This window comes from Athalia rosae, chromosome 3 (genome assembly GCF_917208135.1).
Source record: "Athalia rosae chromosome 3, iyAthRosa1.1, whole genome shotgun sequence".
Taxonomy (NCBI): Eukaryota; Metazoa; Arthropoda; class Insecta; order Hymenoptera; family Athaliidae; genus Athalia; species Athalia rosae.
In genome coordinates, this window is record NC_064028.1 from 21,329,593 (window position 1) to 21,354,007 (window position 24,415).

General features: G+C 36.1%; 6 protein-coding genes across 11 annotated transcripts; 3 read left to right on the top strand and 3 right to left on the bottom strand.

Moving 5' to 3' along the window:
* Positions 1-108: 108 nt before the first annotated feature.
* Positions 109-2,106, bottom strand: LOC105690293. Of its 2 annotated transcripts, none has more exons than XM_012407980.3 (3): positions 1,968-2,106; positions 524-739; positions 109-334 (listed from the first exon to the last, which is right to left on the bottom strand). In XM_012407980.3, exons 2-3 carry the CDS (start codon positions 711-713, stop codon positions 117-119), a joined length of 408 nt encoding a protein of 135 aa, XP_012263403.1. In that variant the 5' UTR covers positions 714-739; positions 1,968-2,106; the 3' UTR covers positions 109-116. The 2 variants fall into 2 exon arrangements, with proteins under 2 accessions (XP_012263403.1, XP_048508487.1); XM_048652530.1 differs by lacking the exon at positions 1,968-2,106 and adding an exon at positions 1,512-1,887.
* On the bottom strand, positions 523-4,295 carry LOC105689372 (tRNA:m(4)X modification enzyme TRM13 homolog). 2 transcript variants are annotated; one of them, XM_048652527.1, is made up of 8 exons: positions 3,980-4,295; positions 3,701-3,897; positions 3,421-3,606; positions 3,107-3,346; positions 2,779-3,043; positions 1,968-2,650; positions 734-739; positions 523-661 (listed from the first exon to the last, which is right to left on the bottom strand). In XM_048652527.1, exons 1-6 carry the CDS (start codon positions 4,162-4,164, stop codon positions 2,464-2,466), a joined length of 1,260 nt encoding a protein of 419 aa, XP_048508484.1. In that variant the 5' UTR covers positions 4,165-4,295; the 3' UTR covers positions 523-661; positions 734-739; positions 1,968-2,463. The 2 variants fall into 2 exon arrangements, with proteins under 2 accessions (XP_048508484.1, XP_012261766.2); XM_012406343.3 differs by lacking the exon at positions 734-739 and having other exon boundaries at positions 523-700.
* A 185-nt stretch (positions 4,296-4,480) lies between these two features.
* On the top strand, positions 4,481-8,916 carry LOC105690274 (zinc finger protein 260-like). Its single transcript, XM_012407936.3, has 4 exons — positions 4,481-4,748; positions 5,278-5,375; positions 5,465-5,810; positions 5,953-8,916. The coding sequence occupies exons 3-4, from the start codon at positions 5,499-5,501 to the stop codon at positions 7,915-7,917; spliced, it is 2,277 nt and encodes a 758-aa protein (XP_012263359.2). The 5' UTR covers positions 4,481-4,748; positions 5,278-5,375; positions 5,465-5,498; the 3' UTR covers positions 7,918-8,916.
* A 150-nt stretch (positions 8,917-9,066) lies between these two features.
* LOC105690057 (FACT complex subunit spt16) lies at positions 9,067-15,108 on the top strand. 2 transcript variants are annotated; one of them, XM_012407556.3, is made up of 13 exons: positions 9,067-9,414; positions 9,495-9,599; positions 9,869-10,033; positions 10,122-12,158; positions 12,247-12,378; positions 12,462-12,631; positions 12,704-12,884; positions 12,969-13,047; positions 13,125-13,278; positions 13,429-13,512; positions 13,616-13,681; positions 13,748-13,864; positions 13,953-15,108. In XM_012407556.3, exons 1-13 carry the CDS (start codon positions 9,346-9,348, stop codon positions 13,957-13,959), a joined length of 3,366 nt encoding a protein of 1,121 aa, XP_012262979.2. In that variant the 5' UTR covers positions 9,067-9,345; the 3' UTR covers positions 13,960-15,108. The 2 variants fall into 2 exon arrangements, with proteins under 2 accessions (XP_012262979.2, XP_012262987.2); XM_012407564.3 differs by lacking the exon at positions 13,616-13,681.
* A 714-nt stretch (positions 15,109-15,822) lies between these two features.
* On the bottom strand, positions 15,823-16,867 carry LOC105690069. The gene is made up of 2 exons (XM_012407570.3): positions 16,727-16,867; positions 15,823-16,266 (listed from the first exon to the last, which is right to left on the bottom strand). Exon 2 carries the CDS (start codon positions 16,264-16,266, stop codon positions 15,967-15,969), a length of 300 nt encoding a protein of 99 aa, XP_012262993.1. The 5' UTR covers positions 16,727-16,867; the 3' UTR covers positions 15,823-15,966.
* A 5,635-nt stretch (positions 16,868-22,502) lies between these two features.
* Positions 22,503-24,380, top strand: LOC105689922 (tRNA pseudouridine synthase A). 3 transcript variants are annotated; one of them, XM_012407310.3, is made up of 6 exons: positions 22,503-22,799; positions 23,154-23,270; positions 23,392-23,526; positions 23,614-23,760; positions 23,834-24,077; positions 24,158-24,380. In XM_012407310.3, exons 1-6 carry the CDS (start codon positions 22,642-22,644, stop codon positions 24,353-24,355), a joined length of 999 nt encoding a protein of 332 aa, XP_012262733.2. In that variant the 5' UTR covers positions 22,503-22,641; the 3' UTR covers positions 24,356-24,380. The 3 variants fall into 3 exon arrangements, with proteins under 3 accessions (XP_012262733.2, XP_012262742.2, XP_048508779.1); XM_012407319.3 differs by having other exon boundaries at positions 22,718-22,884; XM_048652822.1 differs by having other exon boundaries at positions 22,724-22,884; positions 23,397-23,526.
* The last annotated feature ends 35 nt before the right edge of the window (positions 24,381-24,415 follow it).

Consider the following 24,415-nt stretch of genomic DNA (forward strand, 5'->3'; position numbering starts at 1 on the left):
ATACGTTGTATGAAAAAAGTTTGTAGATCAATTGTTAAAACAACTTGAAGCTGGTTGTTCTTTTTTTGTGATGAAAAAGAATAAGTTAATTATCTGCCTGAACGTTGAAAAGATGTCTAGATTTCACTTTCCCGTTTTTGAAGTTCTAGATACTGTTGAGAGTGAGGTACTTCTTGATGATGATGATGATGCTCAGGTGCTGTCGAATGATGATATTGAGTAATTTGTTCCTGGCGTCGAGTATAAGTTGTCAGACCTGCTTCCAATTCTGTTAAATCCAGAGGAGGATTTTTATGCGGCGTATTTGTCCAGAGAGACTGAATCCAACGATTTCCTACAGGAAAACAAATTTATCTGATTGACTCGATAATTTTTTTAGATTTTCTAATGAAGAAAGAAATAGCAATATGTGCAGCTGATAACGAATTAGATTTGAATGATAACAAACAACGAAACAAAAATTTCTGTTTCTAGGGATTGAAAGTTATTTTTATTGGATTTCATGTACCCCTATTTTTCATACCTGTATGTCGATCGCACCAGTAATCACGCCAGGGTGAACACCAGCAGAAAACTGAGTTGATTACGAAGAGGATGATGCCAATGACAGCGCAAATAGTAATGACAATGTAGAAGGTGGTGAAGTCACCGTACTCGTGTCCTGTGAAATAGGGATTCTTCAAGTACTCCTCGCGGTCTTCTAGAATTGACATTTTACAAATTTACTACTCACTTAGGTCTGAAAAAAAAGAAAAGGGAACTAATTTCAGTACAAAGAGAGTGACGAGGTCCAGTTTCTAAATATATTATTATTTTTACTACATTCAGAGGTCAGGGAACTGATTACCCCCAATTCAAACTACTGCATGTACATATGTATATAGATATACTTGTATTTGGGATTCGATGCACAGTGAAATAATGTTTTTAAAGAACTATTTTCATCTCATTCGTAGTTCCATTTCGCAGTAAAAATTAATGCCGATATTCTGTTTAAGGATTTGTTTCTCTTTTTAAATAAATTTTTCATGTGTTGTATTTTTCAGCCCATTGAATTTCCCCAGAATATGAAGCTGATTCAATACGAAGCGAACGTTAGATCTTTTCCATTTCACAGAGCTTTTTACTTTGAAGTTTGAAATCGAATAACTAGAACTCAAAAAATGATCGAAAAGTCAATAATATATTCATATGAAACAAATAAGTAGATACTAAAAAGATCACGATGAAAAGATGCGACAGATTTGTTCCTTACATATAGTCGCAATTTGGAACTTGAATAGATAGTTGCTATTTATAAGTTTAAAAACGATTCACGTTCTATTTTTTTTTTTTCAAAATGATGAGATTATTTCATGTATTCAGAAGCTTTAAATTAGCAAATAATTGTCCCCGTTAATTGATTAAATGATAATTTTTATTTTCAAATGTGTGTATACACGTGTGCGCGTATAATAACTACATTATAATACTGTAGTATCAACTAATTGCTCATAATATCTAATAAATACCATCGTTGATTGAAAATTCTATCGAGCATCAAAAATCGCGTCGTGTATAATATTTAGCATTCAACGTAATGTTGCGAATAAAATTCCCTAATTTTTATTTAATTTATTCATACAAGAGGCGTGGCACGCACGATGGATTAAAATGATGCAGCGCGTCGTAGCACCTTTTGATTGGTTTCTCAAATTCCTATTTATTTTACGTTGGTAATTTCAGCCGCAACGGTAATTATTGTAAAAACTTGAGTTATCAACGTAGAGCCGAACGTTTAGATTTTTAATTTTTTTCATTCAGTCGTAACGAATGGAAAGACTTGTCGAGCGAAACGCTTCGTGCATAGTGGCCAGCGGAGTGACGAGGATACGTATACAGTTATTTGGTATTATACCTGGCTTAGAATGAAATTTCCAAAGAGTTACCATGGCTACGATATGAAATACAATTTTGATTCTACTTACCGAATTAACCGCGCTTCCACTTCACTTTAAATCCACTTCAATTCCGAAAGATTACTAAAAGTAATTTAATGTTTTTTTCAAAAATTTTCTGCATGGAGTCGCAGGTGGTTACGCCTTGCGTATAGTAATACTGCAGCAGTATGATACTGAACTATGGAATGTTTTGTTGTTCGGTGGTTTCAACGGACTTGGGAGGGGCGGATATTCTTTACTATACTTCAGTCCCTAGCTGCTTTAGTATAAGCTACACCTACCTACCAATACCTGTATACACCATACGGTTTTGACTGTAGAACTACTACAGTGTGCAGTCATTTCTTGCACGGAATGGTAGGGATGGGAGATCGACCTCATTCATTGACTTAGCGCCATAGAACGTAATGAAATTTAATGCATAGACAAATCATTGTTCATCTCAGCAGGGTATATCGATAAATAATTAGTTCATCGATTCATAGTACAGATATCCTGCGGAACAATTGTACAGCTGTGTATATTATTGCATTACTTTTCGCGTCGCTATTATACACATATTTTCGAGAGATATATCGGTTGATATATAATTAACTAACTCGCAATTAAAACCAGCAGTTTTCAGGTACTCGACTCTTCCCCAATTCAATATTGTCTTCACTTTTCGACCGATAGTTTCACGCTTCTGTTGTCGACCCTCTGAGTGTAAACTAGAACAAAGTACACATAGCATTATGAACTCTTTGATGTTACACAGTTAGGAAAAATGAGCAATTTTTTGTCGTATTTCCATTGGTTACCGTAATGAAAGTTTATTACAGTATTATCATGGAATTACCTATCTTTAACAGCCTCGTTCTCGGTTTTTTCCTCCGCAGCTGTCAGTGTTCTACTCTTACCGGAGCCACAGGTTGCCCAACTAGCGATACTACATAGTATCGAAAATTCTTCTGGAAGAAACTCGCAAGTTTTTGCTAAGTAGTCATGCCCCACGTAAGGAGCATACTCACACCTGTGGTGGCAGCAGAATGCAACCACCATACCACTGATTCTGAATTCAGGTGAACTATACATCGCTTGAATCAGACAGCGCATGGTCAAATCTGAAATACGCATTTGATATTGCAAATGCTGACAAACCATTTTTTAAACTATGATTGTAATACCTGTAGCAACTCCGCAGAGGTGTTTAGCAATGCCCACTTTTTGTCTAAAATTCTCAATCTCTCTAACTGCGCTCAAAGATAGATCTGCTATATCTGCTCTGATTCTTATGACATCAAGGGAGTTTGTTTCGTTCTTTAATTTGTTATCACTTTTATGCCTGTGACTTGATCGATCTACTAACATGACTGCAGAGTTCTGCTGCTCCTTTATTGCCTGTGCTAACCAGTATGTCAATTTTCCTGTGAAAAAATCAAATTGATTAGAGTCTGGATGAAGTCAGGATAAGATAGATAAGAAGTAAGAAGTCTTGTACCTTTCCCTGCCCCAAATTCAATGAAACATGTATCATCTTGAAGAAGATTGGCTCTTTGCAAATGGGCTATCAACGAGGAATTTTGGAGCAGATGTTTTCTCACATCTTTTCCATAGGTAACATTACTCAATTCGTCTTCAAGAACAGAATGAGTTAATATCACTTCAGGGATCTCTGGTATTTTTTCTGGAAATGTATATAGCTCAGTTTTCAAGCAATTACAATGTCATTCTTTGATCATAAGATGAAAACTGAATGACCAGACATCGATTTAACATACCGTATGCAGCATTGATTTTTTTCAGAACAGTGTTCAATGTAGACTCATCTAATTGAGAGAGTGGAACATGCTTCAGAGTTTGTAAGTTAGTGTAGCCAGAGTTGATCCCTTTGACAATATAATCTGGCTGCACATCCGTCAACTGTTTAACGTTACAAACCTTGAGGTGTTTTGTGAGTTTGGTGGCATAGCAAGTACTAGAAAAATTCTATAAATTTTATGTGAAGTTGTACAAAAAAATTAGAACCTAGATCGTCAAATTACAGATATGATACGTACTGAGTTGGATCCAAGGGACACAAAACTCTCTTTCGACTAATGGATTTAACATCTTCCGCATTTGTCGTGGTTTCTTGACCCTGTGGAAGATGTTCACCGCAAAAATTAGCACCTTGCTTGACTGTCATTCGACAATAACGCTTTTTTCGCTTAACGAAATACTGACAATTACTCGGTTCTGACATTTCTATACGTGGTACTGCTGTGTGTGGTTAGAAAGCATATAAAACTGTTTTGAAACAGATTGAAAAATCTTTAAAAAATTTCAAAATCAACCCTGCGAGACCATCTGTTGGACCGAAATGAAAGTGTGATGCTGCCCTCAATTTGATGTTGTGACTGCATTGATATCACAGCCCCTAGAGATTGCAATTTCGATGCTCAACGATAGATGTCGGTGAAATTATAAATCGTGCGGATTGTTCACCGCGATGTTCGTTTCTCTCTGAAGAGACGACTGTTCTTCTCAAATGTTCTCAACTTTGAGGGTGAAACATAAATAGCAGAGGTGCTTGAAGAAGCCATTGAACAAAAGGAAGACGATCCAAAGTGGTGACAGAAATTAATTGAGGACCTTGTGAAGCTTATGACGAGGTTTATCTCGCCGCAAGCAAACTATTAGAAACTATATCAGCGATGTTTATGGAGCACGATGTGTAGCTAGAAAAATTACAATCAGTCCACGAATGTTCGTTTCGCCTGGGCATCACTGCTGGTTCTACAATAATTCAAGATCGTGACACGTTCATGCGACGTCAAAAGTCTACAGGTTGAGAACCATGCATTTTATCACTATTTTTCACTGATCTCTAATAAAGATCAGTGCTTTTTTCAAATTCTTACCTTGTCGTTATTTCTGAAATGTTTAACGAATCACGTGTGAATCCTAATCACCACTGAAAAAGATGCTTAAATTTTTCCCCATTGTTCATTTCGAGTCACATGCTCAGATTCATTACAGTTTCTTTCCATTGTTTCATGCTCATCTCAAACTTGGTCATGATGCTGGATTCTTTTTCAGACTCTTTCTGAGTTTGGAGAATCTACATTCATCTTTTACTCGTACTTGTTCTGAACTATTTTTGACGTACCCAAGTTATCAATTACCTTCAGGACTTTCTCTACTATGCTCCGACATTTCTTTTGTCTGAGTTCTTCTTATTAAAATTTGTAGTTTAATCATCACTATTAGATTTATCAAAAACTGTAAACTCTGCATTGAATCTATTATGAAAGTCTTATCATATTTTCAATTCTCATAGAGATAATCGCTAATGTAAAATGATCAAATCCCACAGAACGTAGACTTTGAGGATATAGAGCGATGACTGGTATTGATGATAGAATACGAATCGCTCTAGTTTGCTTCGCTAGCTGAAACATATCCTAAGAAACGGTAAGAAGTCTTCATTACTAATTAATACTGTTGATGTTCATTTAATCATAGTAACATGAACAATAATAATACACAATTTTCAATTACAGATTACCTTTTCCATTAGAAAACCTTTTGCTGGCAATGGCGATGAATTCAAACTACTTTGGTTTGCCACTCAACCTGGATAGGGCATGTAGGATATGCCTTTCAGAGAGTACCAATCTATCACCCATATTCTGCAGTGATCCAGCAACAGATGATTTCTCTGGGCTTTATCAGAAAATACAAGTTTGTGGCTCGATAGAAATCCGGGAACAGGATGGATTGCCTTCACTGATCTGCGACGTTTGTATCTACAAAGCAACAGTTGCTCATGAATTTCGACAACAGTGTCAGAATTCTGATTCGCGATTGCGATTATACTACAATAAGCCTGCAAAGTCGAATGTAACGGTTGGTACATGCAAGCTTTGCCTAAAAATTTTATGATCCCTAGTCTAACAAAGATTTTAGCAACTGTTGTTATCGTTACCTGATATCTAATCAGCCTATGCACTGCGAGCTACGTAATTGTTCCAACAAATTTTTTTTCTAGGATTCGAGCACACAAACCGATCCACAAACCCGAATTATTCTGACAAAAAAATCAGCTAATCCTCAGGAAAATTATTTTGTCAAAGAAGAAATGCAGTCGGCGAACGCACAGGAGTTTGTAAGTCCAGTTGAGTCATTTTCACAGCCTCAGTTATGCATAGAAGAAAATAAAATCACCAACCACACCATGGAAGAGGATAAAATGATGATATGTAATATCGGATTTGACGGAAACAAAGATGATGTTCAACCTGAAATGTTAGAACAGAATACACATCATTCTTTATTTCCTCAAAGAGATTTAGAAGAACCTGGAGATTTGATTACGATAGAAGAAAAACAAACAGAACTCCCAGAAGAAAAAGAAGCAAATCACAAAGAGAATGATATGCTTACAGATGAATATCTTGTCGTCGGATTGTTGAATGAGAATGTGGAGGAAGAGGATAAACCTCGAACAAAGCGTACATTCAGTAGGAAAGCAAAGTCGCTGCCTGTAAAAAGTTACAGTGACGAGGAAGTGAATGATGACTACTATGAGCCGAGCAGCGACAGTCAAGATTCTGATGTGATGAAATTCAAATGCAAAGTATGCTCTAAACGGTACGCCACTCAAAAAGGCTTGAAAAAACATTCCCTTGTCCACGACAAAAAACACAAGTGCAACATTTGTTTCAAAATGTTTTACAAGCTAGAAAATATGGAGAAACATAAAAAGATACATGCTTCAAAACCTCACGCATGTCAGTTATGCCACGCATCATTCTCAAAATCACAGAGCTTAGTGCGCCATTTAAAATCTCACACAGAAAAAGTAAATGACATTATCAAACAAATTAATACCGATGATCAAAATGATGAAAAACATAATAAAAAAGAACTGAAGAATGACGAAGATACTGACGACGAAGTTGGAGCAGTAAATGAACCAGACGAATTTGAAAATGCCCCAGAGTTATACAAATGTGAAGTATGCAGCCAGTATTGCTCTTCATTAAAAAACTTGAAGAGACACACTCTTGTACATGGTGATAAAAAATATTCTTGTACAGTATGCAAGAAGTGGTTCTTCCGACCAGATACTCTCAAGAAACATGCTGAAAAACATGGTCATGGCTTATTGGACAACTTGGTCGAGGATAATAAGTTGTATGATTCAGATGATGATTCGTTTTCTAATCCTCTGGAAAGCTTATCAACCAGCAACAATGAGAGTGTCAAGAAAGAAGGAAGTGATGAAGATGGTGGTGGAGAATACAAATGTCAGCATTGTGATAAAGTCATGGCCTCTAAGAAAGGACTGAGGCGACATGTATCCATGCATAAGCCAAAAGCTGAACCAGCAACATGTGAAATTTGCAAAAAAGTTTGTGCTAGCCAAGCAAGGCTGGCTCTACATCAGAAGACACATAATAAACCTAAAGAAAAGGTACCTAGAGAATATTTGTGCCACATTTGCAGTAAGGTATATCCGAGCAACTCGTCTTTAACTTATCACATGAGGACTCACACTGGAGTCAAGCCACATGTATGCAAAATATGTAACAGCGGTTTCACAACAACGACTAGTTTGGCGAATCATCTCCGCATCCACACTGGCGACAAACCATTTGTTTGCCATGTTTGTAGTGCAGCATTTGCCGTCAGCTCAGCTTTTAGACGTCATTTAACACGTCACACTGGAGAAGCAAATTACTTATGCAAAACTTGTGGTAAAGCTTTTAAGAGACTTAGCACATTAAAAGAACACACTTACACTCATTCCGGTGAAAAACCATACGTTTGTAAAACCTGTGGAGCAGCTTACAGCCATAGTGGGAGTTTGTTCGCGCATCAAAAACGATGTCGAGCTCAATATGGAGAGATGGTTGTTGACGACCATCATCATACAGTTTCACATCATATTCATGTGAATAACGTTCAATCCGCTGTTCGCTCGCTTGCAGTTATTGGTCAGATGTTCTAAGGAATCACATGATTTATAGAGATGAACTCTTAAATTATATCTCCAGGCACATACATCGCAATGATCATACTAGCACTTGTGATAAATTGTTGTACCCGTGTTTATTGACATCATCTTTTACCAAAATTTATAAGACGATCACTATCATTGATCAGACTCATAGTAAGATCTTCTTGATCTGCCGTTGTCTGTTGTCGGAAAAGGAGTCGTATAACTTCATGACATTAATCAAGTTAAACTTTGTTTTTCTGGAGCGATTCAAAGTATAGGTGAGTCGTTGATGAATCATGAACCCACGTTATTATTGCAATGACTATTTTACACATCTTATTGCACAAAAGCCAACCAGCTCTAGGGTATGTTTTTTACATTCATATAAGACCATGTTTTGAAATATTTACCGGCAAAAAGATCAAATTAAAGTACAATCCAGAACATACGCAGGTTTAAGAAAGTTTTGTATAATTATAAGATGACTAATCATCACGATATCACAATTCATTGTTATTTTTTGATCTCATAAACGTCCACAATTTGCGCAATCCAAATATGGAAAACTCCCAAGATATTAGTTCGTAAGAATGAAAAGAAAACACTAAATTGCCATGAAAATGTTGAAAATCTGCTATAGAGAAAATGGCATAATATTTCTCTACCAGTAATGTAAACAACCTACCTATAATGATGCGTACCCAAGATAGATTTGTAAATAATCCGTTATATTTCATTCATCATGTTAAAGAGACTTCAAAAGACTCTCAGAGCTTAGATACTAAGTGAGCAGCTATTGTATTGTATGGTAGGCTGTATACGTTTTTATTTCATATATTGATGGGTATGTTGCGAATGCATGTAAACGAGTGTACGAGCATAATTGATACGAGTTTCAATTTAATGAACTAATCAGTATCAAAGATGGAGTGAAAGATTGATTTAGAAACTATGGTACAATAATTCCATGTTATTGTATGCGACTTTTATAAACATGCTTCAATAATATTTTTGCCTCATTCGCCTCCTTTGTGTCAACGCTCGTGTCCAGTAAGCACTCAATTTCTCCTTAAATCCATGTTCGAATTACGCGCCTGCACGTCGATCTTTGGAGTTATTCGAGTATTCCTGCGTAGAACTTTATTTTGTGGATTTCCGGTAAACGCCGAAGGATGCAAGCTCCCCTTCTTCATTTGTTGTGAATTTTCAGGCTTCGGTTGTAAATCCCGCCATCTCCGTATCCGAAGTCGGCTTTTAAGCATGCTTTGGGATTTTTGTATTCCGGGTTAATTAAATGTGCGGTAGATAAATTACGAGACTACACTGTACCGTGATTAATTCAGCAAGCATTGTTAGTCACGCCATATTTACTTGCGAGTAAAATTCGCTCACACAATTCTCTACTGCGTAATCCGTACAACCTACAAATTTTCGATCATGGCAAACGTTTCTTTGGATAAAGAGACATTTTTCCGGCGTATGAAACGCTTATACACCGCGTGGAGAGTAAGTGCAAACAAATCTCAATTCCTCCGTATTTATATTTCTGCATGTGCACAGTCAACAAAAGTTTTATGTTCCACCAGGATGGGGATCCAGACACAGATGACAGCTTTTCCAAAATGGATTGTCTTGTTTCAGCGGTTGGAACCGACGAAGACATTGTATACAGCAAATCCACTGCTCTCCAGGTATTTTACTCTAATTTATCATACAACCCATTTCGATCTATGACACTTTGGGAAGTGATACGTGATTGACTGTGTGATTTGCAAATTGAAAGCCTTAGTTTTAGGATGCTTTACATTAGGTCAAATATATTAGTAATGCTATATTTGAATTGCTCATATAATCGAGACTTACATTATGACCAGTTTGATTTGCTTTGGCTTATTATTAGAGCTGTAGTATATTTATCTGAAAGTAATTTTTTCAATGAATTTCATATGATTTATTACAGACCTGGCTGCTTAGTTACGAGCTTACTGATACCATTATGATATTAGCTGAAGAGTCGATCTACTTTTTGGCCAGCAAGAAGAAAATTGAGTTTTTACGTAATGTCGAAAACCAAAAAACTGAGGATACTGGGGTACCTCCCGTAAAGTTATTAGTCCGAGACAGGGTGGGTTCTCCTACCATAATATCATCAGGTTTTAAAAATATGAAGATTAACCTCATAATTCAATAACAATTTTTAATGTTTTTCATAGACTGATGAGGACAAAACGAATTTTGCTAAACTCATCGATGTTATACAGAGCAGTAAGAAAGGGAAAACTATAGGGATATTTTCAAAAGAGAATTACCCAGGTTCGTTCATGGTTGCTTGGAAAGCTGCCTTGAAATCAAAGTCCTTTGAAACAGTCGATGTTAGTGCTGCAGCTGCTTATGTTATGTGCCCTAAAGAAGATACAGAAATTTTGACAATCAAGAAAGCTTGCCTTGTGTCCGTTGACGTATTCACAAAATATTTGAAGGATCAAATCATGGAGATTATCGATTCTGATAAAAAAGTAAAACATTCCAAACTTGCCGAAGGAGTTGATGCAGCGATAACCAACAAAAAATATGTGAATGGGGTTGACATAACACAGGTCGATATGTGCTACCCTGCAATTATTCAGAGTGGAGGTAACTACTCCCTAAAATTCAGTGTGGTCAGTGACAAGAATACACTTCATTTTGGTGTTATTATTTGCTCTCTCGGAGCACGCTATAAATCTTATTGCTCTAACATTGTGCGAACTCTTCTTGTCAATCCCACAAAAACTATTGAGGAGAATTACAACTTCCTACTACAATTGGAAGAAGAGCTATTGAAAAAATTGGTAGCAGATGTGAAAATCTGTGACGTATATGAAACTGGGACCAAATATGTGAAATCAGAAAGACCAGAATTGTTGGATCATTTAACAAAGAACTTTGGTTTTGCAATGGGAATTGAGTTCAGAGAAAGTTCTCTGTTGTTGGGCCCAAAAACTACTTCAATAGCTAAGAAAGGAATGGTTTTTAATGTTAATGTTGGTTTTTCAAACTTGGCGAATCCTGAAGCTACCGAAAAAGAGGGAAAAGTTTATGCTCTCTTCATAGGGGATACAGTCATGGTGAACGAAGGTCAGCCTGCTACCATATTAACTCCATCTAAGAAAAAAGTAAAGAATGTTGGGATATACTTGAAAGATGATGAAGAAGAAGAGGAGGAAGAAAGTGGGAAAGAAAATACACCGAAACCAGAGATCTTGGGTCGAGGAAAACGGACAGCTGTTATAGAATCAAAGCTTCGTACAGAGCATAGTTCAGAAGAGAAGCGTAAGCAGCATCAAAAGGAACTAGCGCAGCAACTAAATGAAGTTGCGAAGGCACGCTTGGCTCAACAATCAGGAGGAAAGGAAGAGGAGAAAGTTAGGAAATCTACCGTATCTTATAAGAGTCTCAGCCACATGCCACGTGAAACTGAAGTCAAAGAACTCAAACTCTATGTTGACAAAAAATATGAGACAGTTATCCTACCAATTTTCAGTATACCAGTGCCCTTCCATATATCAACTATAAAGAATATATCCCAGTCCGTTGAAGGAGACTACACGTACCTCAGAATAAACTTCTTCCATCCTGGAGCAACCATGGGTCGGAATGAGGGAGGAACTTATCCCCAACCTGATGCTACTTTTGTCAAAGAAGTAACGTATCGAAGTACAAATACTAAGGAGCCTGGAGAAATATCTGCACCTTCATCCAATTTGAATACAGCGTTCAGACTGATAAAAGAAGTCCAGAAGAAGTTCAAAAATAGAGAAGCTGAAGAACGAGAAAAAGAAGATTTGGTTAAACAGGATACTCTCGTTCTTTCCCAAAATAAAGGCAATCCTAAACTCAAAGATCTTTACATCAGGCCAAACATTGTCAGCAAAAGAATGACTGGAGGATTAGAAGCCCATACGAATGGTTTCCGTTACACTTCAGTCAGAGGGGATAAAGTGGACATTCTGTATAACAACATAAAAAATGCATTCTTCCAACCTTGTGATGGAGAAATGATTATACTTTTGCACTTTCATCTCAAGCACGCTATCATGTTCGGTAAAAAGAAACATGTAGATGTTCAGTTCTACACGGAAGTAGGAGAAATCACAACAGATTTAGGTAAACACCAACATATGCACGATCGTGATGACCTTGCTGCTGAACAATCCGAGCGAGAACTCAGGCACAAATTGAAGACTGCTTTCAAGAGCTTTTGCGAAAAGGTAGGTGACAAACCGCTCCTGTGTGCAGTGACTGGAAATGGCAGTTCATCATTGCAAATTACGCAATAAAATAAAATTGACTTTTTAGGTAGAAGGGATGACTAAGCAAGAAATTGAATTTGACACACCGTTCAGAGAATTGGGATTCCCTGGTGCACCTTTCCGCAGTACTGTGCTTTTGCAGCCAACAAGTGGTTGTCTTGTAAACCTTACAGAATGGGTAATTATTTATCATTGAATTGGTCAGAAACTTCTTGATTTGCCTAGTTGAATGCTATACTAATGAATTAACATGCATTATAGCCTCCGTTCGTCATCACCCTAGAAGATGTGGAGCTAGTACATTTCGAAAGAGTTCAATTCCATTTGAAAAATTTCGATATGATATTCGTATTCAAAGACTATCATCGAAAAGTTTCTATGGTCAACGCAGTCCCTATGAACATGATTGACCATGTGAAAGAGTGGTTGAAGTAAGTCAGAAATTCGTTACTATTTGTTGAATTTAGGACAATCGAATTTTATACCGTCATATCTCCCTACAGCTCCTGCGACATTATATACTCCGAAGGAGTTCAGTCATTAAACTGGACAAAAGTTATGAAAACTATCACAGACGATCCGGAAGGATTCTTTGAAATTGGTGGGTGGACATTTTTAGATGCAGAGTCTGATACTGAACAAAATGTAGAGGACGAAGAGGAAGAGGAAGATGATGCCTACGAGGTTAGTCAAAAACAATAATTCCAACTTCATACTTGTATAAATTACTTGAGAAATTTCACTCATGATTTCTTCGAATATTCTTAGCCTACCGACATTGAAAGTGAAGAGGAGTCCGATGATGATTCAGAATATTCTGAGGCCTCTGAAGATTCTGATAGTGAAGGTAATCCATAATTGTTCTTATTTCTATTGATAATTCATAAACGTGTAATCAGAGCTTAACTAGTAATGTCAAATCAGAGGAGTTAGGATCGTCTGAAGAATCTGGAAAGGACTGGTCAGATTTGGAACGTGAAGCAGCAGAAGAAGATAAAGAACGAGGCGATGTTCGCTTTCAAGACGATTACAACAATGCTAATAAAAAAGGACAGACATCATCCAAGTCAAAGAATAGGTTCGTAGATAACTCAAATACCAGTAATAGCATTTAAAAAAAAATGAAAATTAAACACTTATGTTAAAAGACAATTTATTCATATAATACGAGTTGCTCTCCCTTGTTAATGAGAACTTCTTCATAACCAATGTCCATCATCTATTTCAGTTCAAAGCATAACAAAAGTTCATCGAGTTCCAAGAGCAGACATTCGTCTAGTGGGAGGGATCGAAGGTCATCAGATAAACACAGGTATGTTATGCCATTATTCAATTTTGAATAAATTCTGAATCAGTGACTGTTTGCTCTTCTCATGCTAACTCGCCACTATAACGGGATTCATCGTTTAATAAAGATCTGATCGTTCTCGAAGTGGAGGATCACCCAAGAAGGTGTCTCCTTCCAAATCATCCAAACACAGGTGATTCCCAATACGGAATCTTTCTATTTGAATAGTCTATATTTGATTTCTTTTCATTTTTGACAGTCCCAAGAAAAGTGATAGACACGACAAACACAAATCTACGCATTCTTCATCGAGTAGCAAAAAACGTTCGCGTGACGATAGCTCTGAACGAAATGGAAAAAGTTCCAAAAGATCTCGGTAAGTAACCTAGCGACGTAATAAGTGTCCGTTTTTAACTGTTTCATCGATATTTATTTTATTGTTTTTCTCTCTTTTATCATTACAGGAAGTAAATTGGAACCCAGCATGTAAACTAACCTGAGAGGATACCTGAAGAAGCATAAATATGTGAAGCGTATGATGACTTTTTTTACTTTGTATAATGATCATTTTGCAACTTCAAAGTATTACATTTTCTTGCATAGATTTTGTAAGATCTACGTTCAAAAGTTGATATAATATTTTTTTACACTGTAACGAGAATTGAAGAGACGAAAGATGAAAATAATATACCGAATGGTTATTAGTGGAACAAGCAGAAGGAATTTTTCTATCGTTATTATTATCGAACAAAATAATGGGTTTGATATTACATGGCAATAGCCGAAACCTGATATTTTCTGTTCACTGAGTCTGTAATTGTGCATGATTTGTCCAATATTATAATTGACTGATTAGTTCGGGATGATCTTTCTTTTATGTCAACGTGTCAGAAATTATATCATTAGTAAATGCACAAAACCTTTCAACCTTTCCTCGACCAAAATCTTTTTTGGTGAAACGAAATGTATTGACAAAAACAAACTTTAAATTATTCTTAAATGGTCTGCAACATTGGAAAAACGAACTTCGTAATGTCTATTAATTATTATTTAGTGCAGGTCACGCAGTTATACCTAATAATTTGATCATAAATTGATAGGCCAGTTCTTATCCGGACTAATTGATGAAAAATTCAACAGGTACCTTGCATTATGATAAATTCCATATTAATATTTCCATATCTGGTATACTTGCATGTCTACCTATAATTCGACCTATAAAAACTGTTTGAATTGGTCAATGCTGAGATCTGTTTATGTCTCAATAGTGAGAAGATCTTATTACAATCATTAGTTGATGCAAGGAGATGTTTTACCATGGATGTTGTACACTGTTTGTGGAACGTTTAAATTATGCAAAAACAAACACAAAAAATGATAGACATTATTAGAGGAAGTTTAAAATTTCTACTCATACTGTGTATTTTATTTTATCTCCTCAGTAAATACCTCGTTCAATACCGAACTCTGATAATTTTTAGTCTTAAATCCTATATGATTTTTTTTTGTAATATTCCAACATGTGAGGAAGTTTATTTAACGTACATTAATTGTTTCTAATAAATACTTGAATATCTTGTAAAAAAACAAAGAGGAAAAAAACAACTCAAGTAAGTCCAACGACTCTGTTCACCTACCTTGAAATCCTTAGAAGATATTTAATGACCAATTTTGCATAAAATTTTGAAAGTTAAATTTTGACCTCAACGATTTTGAAGCAACCGTTAATGGCTCATAAAGGTCCAGCGTATCAACGCTTGGATGAAATTGCTCGTAATATTAGTTATTAATAATTAGTAAACATAATTCAAGAATTTGAAATTTGCAAACTCTCACTTGAAATCTTCAATCTTCAAGTTTGTACATGTCTCCTGGCCAGATTATATGTTAATTGGTACTTAGTCAATTTCACGGAATTGTGTAATCATGTAAACTTTACTTCTCATGTCTTGATACAACATGATACAACGAATTACCAATGGCGAATGGTTGCTCAACAAGAGTTGGCGACGATACATGCATGTGTACAAAGTGAAAGTATACCACTCAGTAAGTGGTTCCGTAACTTTCTCTTGACAGTATTGCTAAGTTACATACATATTCTGAGTTTTCTGTACCATGCAGCATCTACTGAAGCCAGAGAGTGCATTTTTATACTTTTAAGAGAAATGTAGCTTCAGATACTTGTTTTATTGGTTTATTAATTTTTTTAAATCTACCGTAACAATCAAGATTGTTATGGAAGATTATTCAATTGAAATTTCTTTGTTAGATATAATGGTACAAAAATAAGGGACCTAGAATATCATAAGTTTGCTTGATATGGTCGTATAATTGTGGATTTGTACATGTTTATTTATGAAAATATCAAAGGTACATTCATAACTGGCGATCGTAGAGTATGAATAGAGTATCAATAAATACGTTTAAATGCATTTTGAATTACAGCAAGGTAGTCCACTGCATACATAAGTGTCATCAATTATGTTGTCCGACTTGATCGACTTGAGCCTGAAGATTGTTTACAACTTCGGGTGGGAATTGACCGCGAAGAATTTCAAAGAGATTGATTTTTTCGTCACCGGGAATAGATTCGTAAGCCGCTACTTCAATACCTTCTTGAACTTGCTGAATGGTTGCATCCTTGGGTATTAAAAATGTGTTTTGTGCCTGCTTTATAGCTTCGTTGCTGAAAATTTGCCCCTCCTTTTGTGGATGTGCTGTAGCTAGAGATACCACTCCTAACACCACGGCTAATGTCAGCACGTATGTGTTCATCTGAAAATAAAAGAAATGGGTGTTGAAAGTTGAAAGTTCATCAAACAATCGCCTCAGGATGATAATATTTAACAGGATAAACGTGAGAGCAAATTTATCAAGTGAAGATGTACTTTCACTGTACGGGAAAACAATCGGGCCTGTACCTCCGATTCTTCAACTTTCCCTTTTATAATAACATACGTATATATAGGTATAACAAAAAAAAAAATTGATTAACTAAATTAGGTAGCGGCCCGGCGTTAATTAATTATTTTACTTGTAAAAAATTTGTCCTCAATAATATCAACGCCGATTTAGTAAAGATTGCATAATTATGAACGTGAATCGGATTTGATCCACTATTGAATTTTTTTAACACACTACCGCCTCTGGTATTCACTGTTTTTTTTCTTGTTGATCAATTAAGATTCAAACTATGAGACACGCAATTAACGCTTATTTGATATCGGGTACTCACTTTTATGTTTCTTTTTAGACTTATGATCGGGTGCAGTTGAACGGAACTAAACGGAGCAGAACTGGAGGTGGCTTTTATATCGGAACCCAAAGGAGATTGAAGTCACCAGTTAGAGGAGGGTACCGGTTCTCCTCTCTGGTTATAGGAATCCGTATTCTACTCCCCGCGTTCACTTATAAGCCGCACTATAAGATGATAACATGACATCCTCTTACTCGCCTCGGGTTACATTTGCTGTAAGTTTCTCAAATGTGAACACAACGATCAGATTAATTAAATTCAATTTGATCTTTTCATATATGTATAATATATCGATAATAATTGTACTTGTTCTTCTAATCTAAATCAGATTATTAGATCGCGATCTGCATAGCTATACAAGGATTTCAATTGCCGCTTAAAATAATTTTATTTCTAAAATTAGTAAAGACAATATAAATAAAAAAAACAACATACCTTCTCATCATCTATAACCGATGATCTTTAACACTTTCCAATTAACTTGATGTGTATTTACTCCATGTTTAACGTTCACATGTACCCATATAAGTATATACTTTATGAACAAAACGAATTAGCTCGCGAATTAGGGTACGAGGCGCGTCTCAAAATGTAGTCGGTGAAATCGTTAGTGAATCTAATTAAAATTAATGCTACCTAGATATATTGTTCAATATATCTATGCTACAAGGTTTATTTATTAGATCGCTAATTGTCTTTATAATTCTAGATTTATTATTTTTTTTTCTTCAGCAGATACATCAGCAATTGAACGTATACAAAATTAACTGAGTAACGGCCTATAATCTAAACGAACTTTCAGTTCACTTGATATGGTGCATTGAACTTAAATATAATGTTGATCTCTTCGGTTCAGGTTTACAGTTAACATAAGTATTATGAATTAGTAAATTTATCACGAATAGGTATACCTATATACGTACATGTAATCGTTCTTTTGACCGAAAAGAAACTTACATGGAGAAAGTTACATGCACTATATTCCTGGTAACTTTTTTAAACAGTAACAATTGTTCGCGTAAATATGTACTTTTGGTATAAATTTATACAGAATTTAATCGGTCGGTTTTGAACTCGATAAATATACCGATTTTGCTTCTACCGTTTTTGCCACAAGGAATTCACTAAAGAATCAGGTGAGTTTATAAAAATTCTCCTTATATGCATGTATATTACGTTTCATGATTTATTACGTATTATTCCGTATTCCTGTATAAACCATCATTTTTTACGGTGATCAATGTCCTTGCAAACATTACGCAATTTCACTTCATAAATAGAGCGATAAAACTCAAATGCAACGAGATTCGTAGCCGTGAGAGAAGATTCCAATTTTTATTATGAGCCAAAGAAAAAAAATGGTCTCTAACAATAGCAAGGTTCATGCGATTTCTTTGTCTCTATTAGCATCGCTCGGAAGAAAACAAATAATCAAAGAGTGAAAAAGGGGTGGTAATCGAAGGAGAAATTTCGCTGTACTCAATCTAACAATATAAGTATCAGTTATCCATCTTGACCTGAAAAATAATATATTTTTTTGTTTATAGTAGATTCAACATTTTATATGGGCTTATAGGCTTCATAATGGCAGATATAAGTGTATCCATTAAACTGCGAGAGGAAGGCCGAAAAAGCGGCGACCCCGATCGTTGAAATGAAAGTAGCAAGCGGTGCCTGACGCATATTGAATCAAAATGCGAACGACTGCTGCTGCACGTGCAGCACAATGTTGAGATGTTACACATTGTAGCAGTAAAAAAAGAAAACAAATTTTCAAGTTGTCAAAAGTTAAAAGTTAAATTCAAATCAAGCGGTTGCCTAGTACGGAGTGTGCAGATTTTATTAGATATTAATTTTATCGCGTAGGAAGAGAGAAAAAAAATGAAAAATAATGTCAAACTATCGTCGCCAGAAATTAAAATGCGGTTACTCAATCGATTGTACTCAATTTATAGGTAATATTTCAGAATATTGTGCCACAATATTTTTGCTGTGAATTCGGGAAAACCGGGCTTCGGATATAAGTATGTATAGAACAGCGTTATTTATGTAACACGTTATGCGTATATCTGAGATCATTTTCAGTGAACAAGGATATGATATTGGAGAATATCAGTTCAATATATGTATGATACAAGTGTAGTACGAGATCTGTTTCAGTGATAAGAGCGATAGGCTGGATTCATCTATGCTTGAAATAATCAAGTCATATCAACAATTTTTCGCATTCTAGAATGAAAGAATCTTCTTCTGCTGATGTCACGCTTCTTTAATGTATTTTGATCTCTGGAACACGAATTTATCGAGTTGATTAGGTTCGATAATTTGATTTTTTTTGCAGGACCCTCAGGATATTTGGAGTCTCACAGTCAGCATCTGCATGGATTCGCCGAATGGAACCGGTACCAAAATAATGACGTCACACCACACTCACGAGCATCTCCTTACCACAGACATATTGTTCAATATATCTATATCCTTACCTTCAACAGGGGAGCATATGATTTGCATTTAGAAATCAATATTCGTACATTTATCGCAAATAATTGATGATGAATAAAGTGCATCACGTATTCATTGGAATACATAGGTCGATGTTGTAGTATTAAAAGAAGTACATTTGTTGTAAATGATGTTCTAACGTTTTCAATATGGCGATAATTATTTGAACGAATAAAATGTCGAGTATTGTATTATTGTATATTAATAAACAGAAAAATCTCCTTTAAGATTGATTGTTTATTTAACTTTGATTTCACCCCTGCACCCATTAATCATTAACATCCTTTACAAGCGGCACTAACAATAAGTAACTAGATGATGTCTCCATCACGAGTTATAGGAGTTGGATCGAATACACAGGATTGCATATGCTTAGTCCTGCAAGCAATTAGGTAATGTCCTCATCATACGCTATGGGAGTAGGATTGAATATACAGGATTGAAGGCATGCACATGATGAGGCACCAGGTCTCGGACCACCTCCTCGGGTTTCCTGTTCTCCTGATACCTAGAAAATTTTTTGACCAAATTCTGAATTCCGAAATACCTCCTCGGTTTTTCTGTTCTCCTGATACCCAGAAAATTTTTTGGCCTGAATTTTAAACTACGGAAACGCTGTTCTGAAGCTAGAAATCATTCTTTTCCTTTGTATCTACGATTTATTGAATAAATAAATACACAGGCAGGCATATAGTTAGTTCTGCAAAGAATCAGTCGCTCTTTCTATCAGACTAGGAATAATCATGAAGGATTGAATGCATGCACATGATGAGGCACCAAGTTTCGGACCACCTCCTCGGGTTTCCTGTTCTCCTGATACAAATCTCCACTTTTCGGCAAACTTTCAATTTTCAGGGCCGGCAATCTAGAGCTCTGCATTATCACTTCCGGTTTAAAGCATGATTGAACGATCAAAGACACAGGCATGCATGCAGTCAATCATGCAATGCATTAGTTGCTCTCTCTTTCATACTAGGAATGAATAAACAGGGTGGAACGCATGCACATGATGAGGCACCAGGTCTCGGAATACCTCCTCGGTTTTCCTGTTCTCCTGATACCTAGAAAATTTTTTGACCAAATTCTGAATTCCGAAATACCTCCTCGGTTTTTCTGTTCTCCTGATACCCAGAAAATTTTTTGGCCTGAATTTTAAACTACGGAAACGCTGTTCTGAAGCTAGAAATCATTCTTTTCCTTTGTATCTACGATTTATTGAATAAATAAATACACAGGCAGGCATATAGTTAGTTCTGCAAAGATTCGGTCGCTCTTTCTATCAGACTAGGAATAATCATGAAGGATTGAATGCATGCACATGATGAGGCACCAAGTTTCGGACCACCTCCTCGGGTTTCCTGTTCTCCTGATACAAATCTCCACTTTTCGGCAAACTTTCAATTTTCAGGGCCGGCAATCTAGAGCTCTGCATTATCACTTCCGGTTTAAAGCATGATTGAACGATCAAAGACACAGGCATGCATGCAGTCAATCATGCAATGCATCAGTTGCTCTCTCTTTCATACTAGGAATGAATAAACAGGGTGGAACGCATGCACATGATGAGGCACCAGGTCTCGGAATACCTCCTCGGTTTTCCTGTTCTCCTGATACAAATTTCCACTTTTGAGCAAACTTTCACTTTTCAAGGCCGGTATTCTAGAGCTCTACATTATCACTTCCGGTTGTGATGTATGATCTGATACGCATACATGCATGTGATGTTGTGCGATATGATATACGCATGAATGAATCACCAACAATCAATATCATCTAATGATGCATACAGGGATGTGATCATTGATAACTGAACAATTGACGTATTGGGTATAATGAGTTTTTATTAATAAATTCATTGTCAAGAATACATATTGAGACTTAGCAATAGACAATATAAATTCATTGTTGTATAGTTGTGATTAATGCGTTACAAGAGTATGGACAATAGTTTCATTTCAATTACCATTAAATTATTTATTTCTTGTTCTCTAAGACACGAGACATTATAATTCATTGCTACATAATTATCTACTCGGAACACATGATGATTCTATGTATAAATCACCCAAGCACAGGATATTGTATAGTCCAGTGGTGTAAATGCATCGAAGATAGTCTTGTATTTCCTATGCGGATGCGGGGCCACTGTTGCTTCAGAGGCTGCCCAATGCTATCCTGAAATATAAGAATGATAGAGTGGTGAAATAACATGATGAAACTCAACGGTAGCTCTTGAAAATGGAATCATCTCGAAAAACATTGCTTCACTGTAATAGAAAGCTTCAACGCATAAATTTTTACTTTCAAAGATGCCTGAAGTGCAGCTTATTCTCTGGTTCCGTGTTAGAATTGTAAATGGAAATAGTTCAACTTCATAAATGTTATCCTTGGATATTGTAAAAATTATATATCAGTTTCTACAACGAAGTCAGTTTGTATTGAGCATTAATGGCGTGGTAAAAATTTATTGCACACATATTTGATATTTCATACTACTCATGATCAAATAAACCAACTATCATTTCAAAATCTTTCCCAAGTTTTTCCAAATATTCGGATTCTATTTCGATTTTTTGATTAATTGTTTAATTAGCGCATCTTCCCATGCCCCTGAAGGTGCCCAATGATATGCGACCATTAGCTACACGGTCCCCAATTTTTTTCCAATTTTTCCCGATTTATTTTCGATTTCTTAATTAATTATTCAATTACTCCATCTTCCCCGCCGAAAAGTGACAAGTAGCGCCGAGAAGCGTAACAGCGGCTCGCGGAATTTGCGTGAACTAAAATTCCAAGTTTCTTGCCCCTTGACTTCACGAGACCCGCATCACCCGCTACGTCTCCAATGTAATGCGGGTCTCGTGAGGTCAAGGGGCAAGAAACTTGGAATTTTAGTTCACGCAAATTCCGCGAGCCGCTGTTACGCTTCTCGGCGCTACTTGTCACTTCCAGATAGGGTAAATTACCAACGGTCGAGTTCACATAGGGTAATTGACCGATGGTCGAGTTCACATAAGGTAATTGACCGATGATCGAGTTCACATAGGATAAATTACCGATGGTCGAGTTCACATAGGGTAATTGACCGATGGTCGAGGTCACAGAGAGTAATCGGTCAATTACCTTCTGTAGATTTTTTTTAATCTTAGTTCACCGAAATTCTGCCAGATGACACTACTTGTACTCGCGGTGGGCGGAGCTTAAAGAAATAGGGCCATACAATTAATTTCAAAGACCCGCACCACCTAGAGGCGGCACAAATGCAAAATAATTTTCAAAATCTAAACAAAATCGGAAAAAATTAGAAAAAAATTAGGAATAAATCGATGGTGGTGTTAATTCAGTACATTGGGATGAAGATGCGATAATCGAAAAATTAATCAAAGAATTGAATGGAAATCGGAAAAAGTGATTCAGATTTTGATCAACGCTTTTATTTCGAAGACCGCGCTCTGTTGACTTCGGAGATATCCGACAATCAGTATTACGTCAAATACGTTCCCATTCCATCTTCTTTCCAACGACGTATCTATACATATAACCTTACCAGGTCTAAACCGGTGAAATAATAATTCTATCTGTTAAAAAATGAGAAGATACTTATTGTATATGAATTATATAGGGACCCAATTTCAGTATGTTTCTTAGCTTTACATGGAATTTTAGGAAGATACGAATACAAATTCAGAAGTGGCACCCTCCCCGTTTGAACCAACAAGAATGAGTGTTAGACATGAGGAGAAAAGTCATAAATATCTATGATAAGACTGTGGATTGTCATTTAGGATTTGGATTTGAATTTTCTCATTATTATTTTTAGGTTTTGGTGAAAAGGATGAGCTATAGTTTTAGAATACTGACAATTGTCTAATTCTATTTTTATAGACTTTTTTCACCATTTTAGTGGTCTTCAGCGTCAAACAACTTCCTTGCGCACAATTCAAAGTACCGTTGAAGAAGGTCTCAGTCATATTGTTAAACCCAAAAGTACTTCTCCAATCATCATACAAGCTTCCAGCAGGTTATATTTTGAGTCATATCATTACTTCTATCATTCATAAAGTCTAGCTATGGAACTTTTGTTTTTTGATATTTCACAAGGATTGCTTAGATTATTTAATATGCCGACACATATTTTACAGGACAGATGCTGGTGTTCATGCCTTTGCAGCAACAGCCCATGTGGATTTAACTCATCAGCATGAACAATTCTACAATATGGAAACGATTGTCAAAGCTACTAATAAGTATTTTCAACGGAAAAACTTCCACATTAGGTCAGTATCTACAAATGAATCACAAAAGTTGAGGTGGTCTTAATTATTTTTTCACAGCTGAGAAAAATTTTGAATTGAAAAACACAGAATCACCTCGTGGTTGGAAGTAAGCCAAGACTTTCATGCGAGGTATGCAGCAACATCACGATCATATTTATATCGTGTGATTGTCCCTAAAGAGGCTAATGAAAAAGATGTTCCTGTTGCTGAGCTATACCGTGCTTGGGACATCAAGTATGCATAAATCTGAATTAAAGAAATATAAGATAAGATTAACTTAAAATAAGATTTTGATTGGTATATACAGGCATTCGAATTTTGACGCAGAACGAGTGAAGCTAGGTACAAAACTTTTTCTTGGGCCAAAAGACTTCCAAACATTTGCTGCCAAACGATGTGGTAGGTATAAAAACGTTGATATAGTCTACAGACGAGAACTAGACTATTTTACATTAGAAAAAGGTGAACCATTGCTTACCGAAGATCCAGCTTCTAAAAAATTCGATTATTGGAATTTTAAATGTGGATCTAAAGCATTTCTCTACAACCAGGTAACAATCAATCTCATAAAATATACCAGACAATTATTAAACTTAAAGCATAATTTGAACATACAATAATTCAATACCAGGTGCGCCGAATGGTGGGAGCTTTGGTTGGACTAGGACTCGGAAAAATTACTGAAAAGGATATCCAGTGCATGCTTCAAGTCCCATCGCACCACAACTGGATCTCAGGAGTAAATCCTGGACCACCACATGGTTTATATTTGTGTAGGGTGGAGTACAATCCATCAGAATTAGCAGAGTGTATTATTCGAAAATCGTGATAATAATTATTCATATTAGCAAAGACTGAAAAGTATTTTCATTCGCAAATTCAATTTTGT

Bases quoted from the DNA above. Each gene is read 5' to 3' on its own strand.
- LOC105690274 (XM_012407936.3), top strand. From the start codon at position 5,499: ATGGCGATGAATTCAAACTACTTTGGTTTGCCACTCAACCTGGATAGG. The intron at 5,811-5,952 runs GTTGGTACATGC...TTTTTTTTCTAG, and splicing joins CTGCAAAGTCGAATGTAACG to GATTCGAGCACACAAACCGA.
- LOC105690057 (XM_012407556.3), top strand. From the start codon at position 9,346: ATGGCAAACGTTTCTTTGGATAAAGAGACATTTTTCCGGCGTATGAAA. The intron at 9,415-9,494 runs GTAAGTGCAAAC...ATGTTCCACCAG, and splicing joins GCTTATACACCGCGTGGAGA to GATGGGGATCCAGACACAGA. The intron at 12,632-12,703 runs GTAAGTCAGAAA...ATCTCCCTACAG, and splicing joins CATGTGAAAGAGTGGTTGAA to CTCCTGCGACATTATATACT.
- LOC105689922 (XM_012407310.3), top strand. From the start codon at position 22,642: ATGGAAATCGGAAAAAGTGATTCAGATTTTGATCAACGCTTTTATTTC. The intron at 23,271-23,391 runs GTTATATTTTGA...CATATTTTACAG, and splicing joins ATCATACAAGCTTCCAGCAG to GACAGATGCTGGTGTTCATG. The intron at 24,078-24,157 runs GTAACAATCAAT...ATTCAATACCAG, and splicing joins AAGCATTTCTCTACAACCAG to GTGCGCCGAATGGTGGGAGC.
- LOC105689372 (XM_012406343.3), bottom strand. From the start codon at position 4,164: ATGTCAGAACCGAGTAATTGTCAGTATTTCGTTAAGCGAAAAAAGCGT. The intron at 3,898-3,979 runs GTACGTATCATA...GAATTTTTCTAG, and splicing joins TGTCCCTTGGATCCAACTCA to TACTTGCTATGCCACCAAAC. The intron at 3,347-3,420 runs GTACAAGACTTC...ATTTTTTCACAG, and splicing joins TGAATTTGGGGCAGGGAAAG to GAAAATTGACATACTGGTTA.
- LOC105690293 (XM_012407980.3), bottom strand. From the start codon at position 713: ATGTCAATTCTAGAAGACCGCGAGGAGTACTTGAAGAATCCCTATTTC. The intron at 335-523 runs GTATGAAAAATA...GTTTTCCTGTAG, and splicing joins CTGGTGCGATCGACATACAG to GAAATCGTTGGATTCAGTCT.
- LOC105690069 (XM_012407570.3), bottom strand. From the start codon at position 16,266: ATGAACACATACGTGCTGACATTAGCCGTGGTGTTAGGAGTGGTATCT.